General features: G+C 38.8%; 1 protein-coding gene across 10 annotated transcripts in view; it reads left to right on the forward strand.

Annotated features, from left to right (window-relative positions):
• Positions 1–13396, forward strand: part of plekha7b (pleckstrin homology domain containing, family A member 7b) — a 470220-nt gene that overhangs the window by 318294 nt on the left and 138530 nt on the right. For all 10 annotated transcript variants that reach the window (XM_043705777.1, XM_043705778.1, XM_043705782.1 and 7 more), the window contains one exon: positions 6307–6411. In XM_043705777.1, the coding sequence (XP_043561712.1) occupies positions 6307–6411 (105 nt within the window). The remainder of the gene's footprint in view (positions 1–6306; positions 6412–13396) is intronic.

Consider the following 13396-nt stretch of genomic DNA (forward strand, 5'->3'; position numbering starts at 1 on the left):
TGCAGTTAAATTGATGACACGTGCATTTTATTTTTCAATGCATTTTACAGATTGATCAGTTTCAAATGTGTTCCACCGTGCATTGCAGCAAGAGATTTGAACAGGGATCAAACCTACTGAAAATATGATTCCCTGAAAGATATTCCTATCTCTTGTCATCCACCACTGTCATCCCCATCCCACCATATTTTATATTTCACAGATATTGATTTCCCGCAATTCAGAATGTTGAGTGTGTAAACTTACTTTTGGCGGTTATGCAAGTGCCCAATCTGGACATTGTGAGATTCTTGATTATGTTATCTAAATTACACAGCAAAAATAAACTGGTTGTGCTCTATAAATGTATTGTTGTTGTTCAGTGTGTTAGCAAAATAATACAATACTTTCCAAGGAGTAATTTAATTCCACTTGTGATGTCAATGTGCTTTGCGGACAGCTGTATGTTTTATGGCAATTGGATTGTCTAGTTTCCAGGGATAATTTTTTGAGAGAGATCTGGCTGCCAGTAACTGATCATTGGTCCCAAGTTGTCTGAGAGAGAACTTCTGGTGGTCTTTCTCCTTCTGTTTAAATTACAGGGGTGAACAGATTGTGGTGTGGTCCTGGTCTCCAGTAGAATTATTGCTAGTTGTGCAGATTTAATGCTGCAGTTGATTATTGTTCTAACCTTTGGGCAAACATATATTTTGCTAATTAAAGATCCCATCAGAAAATAGCATGTATAATTTGGAATAGAGAACAGTGACATTGGGAAATGAACAATTTTCTGGTTTTGTCTTTGCTTGCTTAGTCATCAGCAGTGCAAGTAAGGAGGCAACTATTTTGAGCAATAGTTAAAGAAATAATCAGCTGGTATCAGGATAAGAGCAGATGGAGGTTTTGGAGATTTTTTTCTGATTGTTGTTTGTATGTTTTGCACCAGTTCTGAATTTTCTTGTATTTAATCGTGGCTAAAGGGTCATTGAGTAGGCCCAGCATTTATTGCCACCTCTAATTCATCTTATGATGATGTTGAGCTGTTGTCTTGAACTACTGCAGTTTTTGGGATGTCAAGGCACCCACAGTGCTGTTGAGTAAGGAGTTCTAGGATTTTGACCAAGCAATAGTGAAGAAATTGTGACCAGAAACTGATTTATCTCTTGAAGGCAAATTTGTAGATGGTATTACAATTTATCTGCTTTCCTTGTTCTTGTGGTAGACATTGTAGGCTTGGAAGGTGCTGTCTTGGGATCTATGGTGAATTGTTGCAGTGCCACTCGCAGATGGTACACACTGCTGCCATTGTGTATTGGTGGTGGATGAAGTGAATATTGAAGATATAAGGTAGGTGCCTACCTAGTGACCTGTTTTATCCTGAATGGTGTTGAGTTTCTTGAGTTCTGTGGGAATTACATTTGTTCATGTGAGTAGGGAGATTTCCAACACATTCCTGATTTGTGCTTTGTACAAGGTAGACAGAGTGGGGGCAGAGTGGAGGGTCGGATGTGAGTTATTCTCAGCTCAGTAACTGTAGTATTTATATGGCTGGTTGAGTTCAGTTTCCGGTCAAAGGTTACAGCCAAGCGGTTGTTGGTTAGTGATTCAGTGATGATTATGTTTTTTTTAAAGAGATGGTTAGTGCCTTTTACCTGTGTTGTGCAGATTTTACTTGCCACTTATTAGCCCAAACTTGAATGTTGGTCGGTCCTTGCTGCATTTGGGCATGGACTGCTTAAATGTTTTGAATGGAACTGAACACTGACTATCTTTAGATGCTTTATGCTTCAGGTTCTGCAGTCATGAACACCTGCTTTTAGGGATGTTGATTCTTTTCCTATTCCTGATGCTAAATGCACAGTCTTTTAAGCCGTTGACGTACAGGGATTTGGCAAGCAAGCAAACTGCCCAATTTACTTTTGGTGCAATAGTTATTGGAGTGAATGTTTCAAGCTGTTTGTACAAGCTTGAGGATCTACAATGAAAATCACTTGGATCCCATGCTGGTCTCTTTGAGGGTGCCACTGGGTATGCCCTATTCACCAAGCAGTTTGCCTGTTTCTGATGAAAGCAGGAAAATCTTTGTTGAAACAGTAAATAGAGTAACTGCAGATAAAATGTGTTCAGGTAATCCATTACTAACATTCCAAATTGACTTCAAGGCAATTGTGTCTTCTTGCTCATGCAAAGCAAAAATGTTATACCATCAAAGAAAGAGAACAAAAGGTCTTCTATTTTAGACATTCATGAATCATATATTCTAGTTTTCCCATATAAAGAGCTCTGCACTAATCATTAACATGCAACAGTTTAAAGACCTCTATTAACTTAGTCTTTCAGAAGAATAATAGCGAGTGAATCACAGGAATTTGTCAAATTTGCTTCAATAATTGCACTGCAATTGACTCTAGAATTTGCCTATTTAGGTTATGTTCTCTTATAGAATGCTAGAGCAGTGCTAAGAGGCAGATGAAACTTTAATATAGCTATATCTTTATTAATGAAACATTTCTGAATATGTTACAAACATAAACTGCCTGTCAGTATTTTCATGGGGCATCTGAGTGAAAGGTCAAGGTTGAATTTCATGGTTGTCTGTAATGAGTGTTACTACGGTACTAATATTTTAAAATGTTTTTCCACACTTAGGAAGTACATACTCTTTGGAAAATAGTTTTTCTTTTCTTCAAACTTTGATGGAACTTGTAATACATGAAATGTAATTAAGTTGCATATGTTCTGTTCTTCAGCTTTATAGTTTGTGGAAATGCAACAAGTATATTGTTCTTTGAAATCCTCCATGCCTTGATACCCAAGTATTGGCCTCCACTGAAGCATACATACCTGTGGTTGAGTATCCTCTGTCATCGTTTCCCATTTTCTACCATTCTTCCTTATTGTGCTGCCTTCTGCTTGATTGATTCCTGTCATTGTTCACTGTTTGTGTTTCTCAGATGCACCACATCACAGTGAAGAGTTGCCAGATGATTGAGAATTGAGATGTAACTATTTTTGGTTTCACTTTGAGCAATGAAGGACAAAGAAAGAGAATGAGGAAATAATGGGAACCCTAAGTCATTTCGGACTGTTGAAAATATCCTACAGTTAAAAGATTGATGGCTGATTAGGGACAAATTGAGTATGGGTAACCTGAGTGATGTCATACAAAGATTCAAAGAATTCAGTCTACACCTTTAGAGTAGTTTGGCCAAATCAAATCTGAAGGAAATAAATGTTTTTTAACAGTTGGAATGATTGTAGATGGAGAGTGTTAATTGGAAATGCTTGTCAGATGGACAGTGGTGTTTCATGCCCTTCATGAATCTGTGCAAATTGATTCAATGGGACGATTCAAAATCAATCCATTGAAATGAAGGTTGAGGCAACATGATGGCAAAAGGACAAGTTAGTCTGAGAACCCAATGCAAAGAAGACTGAAGGTCTGGAATTTGACATCATAGGCTGTAAGCAAAAGCTACTCATCTCAGCAGAAACAAGCCATGAGCTCAGGTGAGCATGTCTAAACATTCCAGAAGATCGTTACAGTTCTTGTTGCATATATTGGCTGGAAAGCAGACAAACAAATTGAGTGATGCAAAAATGAAATGTTTAGAGTCTGAGTCGCAGCTTGAAGGAAGAGTCACACCTGACTCAAAATGTTAACGCTGTATCTCCCTTCCCTTCCCTTCCCTTCCCTTCCCTTCCCTTCCCTTCCCTTCCCTTCCCTTCCCTTCCCTTCCTCTCTAACCACCACCAGCTATGACCGCCCCCCCCCCCAATCCCTGTCTCTCCTCCGTTGCTGCCAGACCTACAGAATTTTGCTAGCATTGTCTAATTACTGTCAGATTGTCAGCATCCAAATGTATTATGATTTTAACCAAAGAGAAAGTGTGTTGTTTGCAGTAAAATCAATTGGTAAACTCAGCTAAGGGAATTTGTCCTGGATCTTGAGAGGACATCATCCCATTGGCAGACAGGGAAAGCTGACAACACTTATGAATGTAAGGAGACTGACAAGAGGAACTACATAGATTAATGTACAGTTTTACAAATGCTTGAGTATAATTTTGTGCATAGTGGGTAACTTGGGTAGCTCAGTGTGAATGATATTGCATCTTCCCTTCCCTTCCCTTCTTCTCTAACCAGCACCAGCTATGACTGCCCCCACCCCCAATCCCTGTCTCTCCTCAGTTGCTGCCAGACCTACAGAATTTTGCTAGCATTGTCTAATTACTGTCAGATTTTCAGCATCCAAATGTATTATGATTTTAACCAAAGAGAAAGTGTGTTATTTGCAGTAAAATCAATTGGTAAACTCAGCTAAGGGAATTTGTCCCGTGTCTTGAGAGGACATCATCCCACTGGCAGACACTACAGGGAAAGCTGACAACACTTAAAAATGTAAGGAGACTGACAAGAGGAACTACATAGATTAATGTACAGTTTTACTAATGCTTGAGTATAATTTTGTGCATAGTGGGTAACTTGGGTAGCTCAGTGTGAATGATATTGCATGCCAGATTTTTGGTATGAAAAAGATAATGTTTGCAATCAGAATGTAACCCAGTACTAATGTACATCCTGCCTTGTTGTATTCATGTAACCTTTACCAAGAGGCTTACATTAAAAGCATCCAACTTATCATGCATTCACTCAGGACAGTGCAATCAGGCCAGTGCTGTGTAAGCTTGTAGTGGATGCATCTTGGGTTGCTAAGGGAAGCTGAAACTCTAAGCATAATCCTTCTTGGATATTACAGCTATGTCAAGAGGTTTGGAAAATTGCAGTTGTTATGTCCCTGTTCAAAAATTGAGAGATGGCTCAATCATTTTAATGTCAGGGGAAAGCTATTGGAAATCATTGTCGAGGACAAAGATAGTTCTCAAATGGAAGCAGTATGAATTGATAACTAACAACCAGCATGGGTTTGTTATATATGAAGTGAATTGTATATGACAAACCTGATAAATTTCTTTGTAATAATCATGTGTTTCAAAAGATAGTGTATATACGTTCAATTTCGACTTTGAAAAGGCATTTAATAGAGCACCTTATAACTGATTTCTTCAGGAAATAGATGTGTGAATGGGATGGTTACATGTAAATGACTGAGACTTGCCTGCAGGGAGTGCATTTCTGAAGTTTGTGGATGATGCAAAACCTGTAAACAGAGTGATAGTAGACTTCAAGAATATGTGAACAGACTGGTGAAATGGGCCAACACACCTCGAGCTATTTCAGGTAGATGACTGTAAATAACATTCTTGATGAATCAGCATGGACATACAGTACAATCTACATAGTCCTGCCATGAGAGAGCTGCAATAACAGACTAACCAACGGATATCTATTCTCAAACCTTAAGCATGGCAAGGCCAGTTGTTAGGATGGTTAAGAAAGCACATTGGATGCTAGAAAATGGAGCTATGAATTTAAAAAAAATTTGCATTTCATGACTATAGGATATTGTGTGCTTAGCAGCCAATGAACCACTTTTGTTTTTGAAGTGCAGCCAATGTTGTAATGCAGGAAATGCAGAAGCTAATTTTCCAAAACTTGCGATGATAATCTGATAATCAGAATAAAGGGTGAAAATTTACCAGAACACCATGGGCACTTCTCCTGTTCTTCAAAATATTACCATGGGATCTTAAATCAATAGGGCCTCAGTATCTTCCAACATGCAAAAACGATGAGGTCTTATGAGATCTGTGGGGGGTGAAAGAAGGCACTATTTAGGCCACAATAGTAAGACTGCATTCTATCCTGGCCACATCCATTCCACATCCATCCTGAAGAAGGGCTTATGCCCGAAACGTCGATTCTCCTGTTCCTTTGATGCTGCCTGACCTGTTGCGCTTTTCCAGCAACACATTTTTAAGCCCACATCCATTCAAGTCTTTCCAATGACTATCATTTTTCCAGAAGTTAGTTTGAAGAAGAAACGTCGTGCAGAAAACCTGATTACACATATTCTCAAGTTTTTCATGATGTTCATATTCTTGTACATATTACGATAGCCATCTGGAAAATGTGTTTGGATCAGATCCTCTAGGGGTTTTAATCACCTGAGCTATGCTTTGTAGATTAAATAATGTGAAGTAACTGTGCTTGAGATGTATTCATTTTTAAAAGCAACATGCTTAAATGAGTGTAATCAAATCAGCCATATGATTTTACAGAATATCGCCCATCTGAAGGAACCACCCAATCCTGAGTCTTTTACATTATATTTTCAAGGCCCAATGGAATCAAAATTCTAAGTAGAAGATTGATCGATTATACAATTACTCTTAACTTAATTCAAGTATGTTTATTTTTAATCAGGTTTCAAAACCAAGTGGCAAAATCCATAGCTTTGGGAAGAGAGAACAGTCGAGCAAGAGGAACCCAAATGCTCCAGTTGTGGTGAGAGGATGGCTTTACAAGCAGGTACAGCACTGTGCACTCTTAACTTGATGATTATTGGTCATTCTTCAACAACAAATACAAGGTGACAGATTTGATTCATGATCAAGTGGAAGGAAAAGTTACATCTGATGAAATTTCATCTCACTTTGGCTCAGAAGAACATATTTGGTTAACTGTGCAGGATATCACAGGCATGTTTATAGTGGTGCACTATTAAAATTAAAATTCAAGATAATGTGCTTCAATGGAAAGGAAGTAAAGAGCTGGCTTTCTCTTCAACAATATGACTTTATTTAAACACACTGGTTTTGAGGAAGACTGAGGTGAGGGAGGAGTGCCACAAATTGAAAATACTTCATTTGGAATATGTTGTTTTACCTCCATCTTGTGACGAAATCCAGCATGTTGGACTGGAGGGACTAAATCATTAACTGTATTCATGGCTGAGATGGACAGATTTTTAAGCAGTATGGAAATCAAGGGTTATGCACAAATGGTAGGAAAGTGGAGTTGAGGAATATCAGATTAGCCATGACCTCATTGAAGGATGGATAGAACTAATGGACTAAATCATTACTACTATTCCTGCATCTTGTGGTGTGGTTATCATGTGAAAAGTTCCAGTTATTTGTCAGTCACACAGCATGTGATTTGAAACTTTAAGAGCCATTTGGAGATTTAGCAAGGCCAAACCCCTCAGTAGAACAATACCATATGGAGTTCTGGGTATTGGCTTTGATAGGTAAAAGACATTTGAAGGAATTGGAAGATGATCGTGAGATTCAAAATGAAGTGCTTAGTGAGTTAGTGAGCCAAATCTCTCTGTCATGAAATGTTGTTGAGAATTGTGCATAACTATTGGATCGGCAAAAGAAAAATGTGTTTTGTATAGCACTCTTCACAACTTCTGGATATCCCAACGAATGCAGTAGCTTTCAAAGTTGTTACTGTTGTAATGTAGGCAAAAACAATATCAACTCACTTTTTTTTACATAGCAATATCCACAAACTGCAATTTAAAAAATCAACCTAAATATAAGAAACGTAAGAAATAGGAGCAAGAGTAGGCCATTTGGATCCCTTCTGCCATTCAGTATGATCATGGCTGAACTTAGCCTGTTGCCTCCATTTCCTGATACCCTTTGATTCCTTTAGTCCTAAAAACTGTATCTATCTCCTTGAAAACATTCGATGTTTTGAGCACAACTGCTTTCTATGGCACAGAATTGCACAGGCTCACTGCTGTGGATGAAGAAATTTCTCCTCATCTCAGTCCTAAATGGCCCACTGCATAACCTTGGACTCTGACTACTGATTCTGGACTCCCTGACAATTGGGAATATCCTTCCTGCGTATACTCTTTATGGTCCATTTAGAACTTTCTAGGCTTTCATGAGATCGCTCTGCTTTCTTTTAGACTGTGGTGAATATAGTCCTTACTGATTCAATCTCTCTTAATATGTCTGTCCTGCCATCCTAGGTATCAGCCATGGTAAGCCATTGTTGAGCTCTGTCGATAGCCAGAACATCCTTATTCACATAAACAGTTGAAACTGCATACAATATTCCAGGCCTGGAATAATTGCAGCAAAACGTCCCTGCTCCTGTTCTGAAATTGTCTTGCTATGAAGACCAACGTACCGTTTGCTACCTTGACTACCTGTATTCTTTGAGCAACTGATGGACAAAGGGTATCCAGGTCTCGTTGCATCATCCCTTTCCCAATTAATCACCATTCCGATAATAATCCGCCTTCCTGTTTTTGCTACCAATATGGATAATCTCATTTAGCCTCATTGTACTTAATCTTCCATGCATTTACCCAGCAACTCGGCTTGCCTAAAGTAAAAGGAAATCTTCTCTGAAGTGTATTGCTTGCATGCTCATGCTGACCAGATATTATGATAAACCTCCCTGATCTTTGAAAATTACCAAGAGATATTGCATTCAAAATGGGCGAATGCAAACTTTTTTTTAAGTGTATGTACCAGCTGTTTGTAAGGTAGACAAGCAGGAGGCTGGAAGAACACAGGAGTTAGGGTTATATCCAAACTGTTGACTTCTCTGCCACCTGAAACTGCCTGGCTAGCTGTTTTCTTCCAGCCTTCTGCTTGTCTACCTTAGATTCCACCATCTGCAGTTTTTTTTAATCTCTAGCTTTTTGTAACAGGTGTTCCAAGCTCGTCCCAGTCATAGTTTTGGAAACTACTCCTGTTCCAAATGTGTGCATATGTATTTTATGTATTGTTCTATTGAATTTGCTTTTCCATTCCCACCATATTATAATTTGCAGATCATACCTTGTAACATAAAGCAGAGTCTTATCATTTTGCACTGATTGTGTTAGCAATTATGTTAATATATGTTTCCTTGATGGAAACAGTTTGTCCTCTGAAAGACAGCACTTTTGAGCAATTTCTCTGCCCTGCATTGAAGTGTCAGCATAGATTCTGAACTCCAGCCTCTGGCATGGGGCTTGAGCCTACAACCTTCTGACACTGAGGTGTTACCACTGAGGCAAGTGTGAGTGATCGTCACTCTCATTCCTGCCGATGAGGATGTACAATATCTTTTTAGCTGGAGAGAAATTTAGATTTAGATTACTTAGTATGGAAACAGGCCCTTGGGCCCAACAAGTGCACACCGACCCGCCGAAGCGCAACCCACCCACACCCATTCCCCTACATTTACCCTTTCACCTAACACTACAGGCAATTTAGCATGGCCAATTCACCTAACCTGCACATTTTTGGACTGTGGGAAGAAGCCGGAGCACCCGGAGGAAACCCATGCAGACACGGAGAATGTGCAAACTCCACACAGTCAGTCGCCTGAGACGGGAATTGAACCCGGCCTTCTGGTGCTGTGAGGCAGCAGTGCTAACCACTGTGCCACCATGCCGCCCTTCTTTACAGTCTGATACTTGAGATTGTTATTTAACTTCTAAATACATTTTGGTTAATGCAAAGAAAAGAGAAGCATACAATTATGATATGCAATAGCACAAGCAAACATTTTTAAAGTTTCCAAGTAATCAACAACAAATAAAACTGGGCATGTTAGATAATTTAGATAAATTTATTTCAGATTTACCATTCAATTTTAAATGTGAGCTACAAAATAGCATATTGTAAATCCCATCAAACCGCCTTACTGAGATTTTGCAAATTGAATGATAGGCATAAAAATCAACAGAAAAACTTGTTCAAAATTTCATGTTGATTAGTCATAGTTGTCAGGAATATTTGTTTGCTGAATACAGCCAAATTGCATGAAAGGCAGTAGTTGGTGTGATAGTGATATTCTTGAGGTGTGGGTATATCTATTGACATAAACTTGGAAGGAGAAAAACTTCATTCTAGTATAACATCCTTCAGAGTAGGAATGTTGCTAAGACTTGAACTCACCTAAGCCAGTTAGAAAAATATCCATGTTCACTTGCCATTAATCCATCAGAGATAATGCAATGCAGTGTGGGGTAGTAGCTATTGTTTTAGAGGATTATGTGGTCTCCAGTTTGCCTCAAGATGAAAAAAAAAGGTATTATCCTGTGATAACTTAAAATTGTAGAAGTTTTTTTGAAAATTAGTACAGTGGAATGTAATTGGACATTTCAATCCAAGATTAGTATCTCTTCAGTTTATTATTGCTATTACTCAAGACATGATGGGGGTGGAGTTGAGTTATTTAGCTATTGAACCAATAAATTCCACCGTTAAGTAACTGAAAGTTTACCAGCAATGGTTAGTTCATTCATGTCAGGAGTAACTGTTAACAGAAACCAAGCAAATAAACACATTTACCTGTGCTAGTTTCAGGTTTCATTTTTCTCTGTCGAATAATTGTTTTTAAAAAACCTAATTCCAGACCTGGATTTCACAGATTTTATTCAAAGTATTTTAAATCCGTACTGATGTGGGCAAGGTTCCATTGAGCTTGCTGTTTAAATTGAGCATTACCTTTTAAAGTTGAATTTGATCACTGAAGTAGGTATGCCAATTGTTAATGATTTCCCATTCACCTCCAATATTTACAGGGCTTTTTGTTGCACTGTTTAATTTGTATAGGTTTTTGTACAATTGCAACAAAATATCACTGCATGGTGCAAAACATTCTGAGTTGGTTCCAAATTGAGTTTTACTGCAGGAAATCATGAGCATAAGATTTGGACAAAATTGAAAATGTCATTAAGACTTTTTTGTTAAATTATAGATTCCTTTACAAAGCCAAGAGTAGCTCATACTCAGTATTGTAATTAGTTTGTTAACAGATCCATTTATGGTGAAGAAGAGCATGTACAGAGAGAGGATTTGATGTTTATGATATTGCACATTGAGCAATGGAATTTGGTGGGAGGGGAGGGGTGCAAAGATATTGGGTAAAGGTTCTGGGAAAAAATGTTTTATTGAAACAATTTATTACTGATGTGAAAATCAGCCGAATAAATACAGGATTGAAAGATACCAAATAAGATGTGAATTTATACTTCTATGTTGTTTTATTTGCGCATGCAGGATCTCAACATTAGACCCCCTGTTGCCTTAAACAACTTGCTGAATTTGTACATTAATTGTTCTTTTTAAACCTACTTAAAGTTTGCTTCATAATTAATATAAAACTCTTCTTGTGCTTTAGTGCTCATTATCAATGCAATGCTGATCCATCTCTCTAGAAAGGAAACAGTTTAAACTGTCAAGTCTCATTCCTGTAAATAGTAAATTATTGTTAGAGATTTAAAATGTCAAGTTTAAAAAAAACTTTTCCCTCTTTTCTTTAATCTAGTATTTCATTTGACTCAATTTTATACTCCTTCATCATTTCTGTTTTGTTCTCCTCGGTGATATATTGTTGGTCGCAATATTCATGAAGGTCCCAGATGCACGTCGATTTTACAAATGCATAGTTCAATGAAGCTCCCACACAAAAGCGTTTCAAAGTGAAGTCTTGTTAACTCCCTATAGCTTGAGTTGTCCTGCTCCAGCAGTTTTCAGCCCAACATGAACTTGCGCATTGACCAGAATTTATTGCAGACAATAAACAAGTGGTAGTTGCTATTTACTAAACTGTCCTTATCCATTTAGTTTCCATAAATGCTTTGTATAGCAAGTGTCTGTAAGTGGGAGATTAAAATAATTCAGCATGTGTAATGTGTAAGAATAGATAGACAATATTTGACTAACAGTTTGATATATTACTAGTGAAAAGCATAGAGTGATAGAGATGTATAGCATGGAAACAGACCCTTCGGAACAACTCTTCCATGCCGACCAGATATCCCAATCCACTCTCGTCCCACCTGCCAGTACCCGGCCCATATCCCACCAAACCCTTCTTATTCATATACCCATCCAGATGCCTCTTAAATGTTGCAATCATATTAGCCTCCACCACTTCCTCTGGCAGCTTCTGGCAGCCCATTCCACATACACACCACCCTCTGCGTGGAAAAATTGCCCCTAAGGTCTCTTTTATATCTCTCTCCTCTCACCCGAAGCCTATGCTTTCTAGTTCTGGACTCCTCCACCCCAGGGAAGAGACTTTGTCCGTTTTTCCTATCCATGCCCCTCATGATTTTATAAACCTCTATAAGGTCACCCCTCAGTCTCCGGCGCTCCAGGGAAAACAGCCCCAGCCTGTTCAGCCTCTCCCCATAGCTCAAATCCAAAAAATGCAAATTACAATAACAAATATCTGATCAGCTGAAAATGTGTTGCTGGAAAAGAGCAGCAGGTCAGGCAGCATCCAAGGAACAGTAGAATCGACGATTCGGGCATAAGCCCTTCTTCAGGAATCTGATCAGCTACCAAAAGCAAGCTCGAGCAAAAGAGACAAAAATATAAATTGTTGAAACATCTCAACAGGTTTGTTAGCATCTATGCAGAGAAATCTAAGTTAACGTTTATGGTCTAGTGACCCTTCAGAACTGGGGTAAAAACCGATGAAGCTAAAGTAAATGATATCAGCTTTTTAAGAAACCTCCTGCAACAATTTGGTCAGTGAAACTTTACAGTTGTAGAAGATCATTTTAGTCCATTAAAAGGTGAGAGCAGAAGTAGGTCAGTCAGCCTCTCGATGAGATCATAGCTGACCTGATAATTCTCAAATCCATTTTTCTGCCTTTTCCCTGTAACCCTTGATTCCTTAACTGATTAAAAATCTGTCCATGTCGGCCTTGTGTACCTAGTGACCTAACCTCTATCATCTAGAAATTCATGACCAGAAAAGAAATTCCTCCTCATCTCTGTCATAGAGGGTGACTGCTTATACTAAGATTATCTTCTGGTCCTAGGTTCCCCCACAAGGAGGAAGCACCCTTTCCACATGTACCTTGTGGGAATTCCTCAGGACTGTTGTGTGTTTCAATAAGGTTGCCTGCCATTATTCAAGACTCCAAGGAGCACAAGCCCAACCTTTTCCATCTAACTTCAACGACAATCCCTCCAAACATGGGATGAGCCTAATGAACCTTCTCTGGTTCACCTTGAATGCCAGTTTATCTGTCATCAAGTAAGGGGTTCAAAACTGCTCTCGGTATTTCAGTTGCTTTTTTAATTGCTTGCTGCACAGATGCTGACAGACCGCCTGAGTATTTCCAGCAATTTCTGTTTTAGCACAGTATTTCACCTGTCTGAAGGATGTTGTGAAACTTGAAAGGGTTCAGAAAAGATTTACAAAGATGTTGCCAGAGTTGGAGGATTTGAGCTATAGGGAGAGGCTGAATAGGCTGGGGCTGTTTTTGTGGAGCGTCAGAGGCTGAGGAGTAACCTTAGAGGTTTATAAAACATGACGAGCATGGATAGGATAAATAGACAAAGTCTTTTCCCTGGGGTGGGGGAGTCCAGAACTAGAGGAAGCATAAGTTTAGGGTGACGGGGGTTAAAGTTTAAAAGGGACCTTGGGGGCAACTTTTTCACGTAGAGGGTGGTACGTGTATGGAATGAGCTGCCAGAGGAAGTGGTGAAAGCTTGTACAATTACAACAGTTAAAAGGCATCTGGATGGGGGTA

The sequence above is a fragment of the Chiloscyllium plagiosum genome, chromosome 16, assembly GCF_004010195.1.
Source record: "Chiloscyllium plagiosum isolate BGI_BamShark_2017 chromosome 16, ASM401019v2, whole genome shotgun sequence".
Classification (NCBI taxonomy): Eukaryota; Metazoa; Chordata; class Chondrichthyes; order Orectolobiformes; family Hemiscylliidae; genus Chiloscyllium; species Chiloscyllium plagiosum.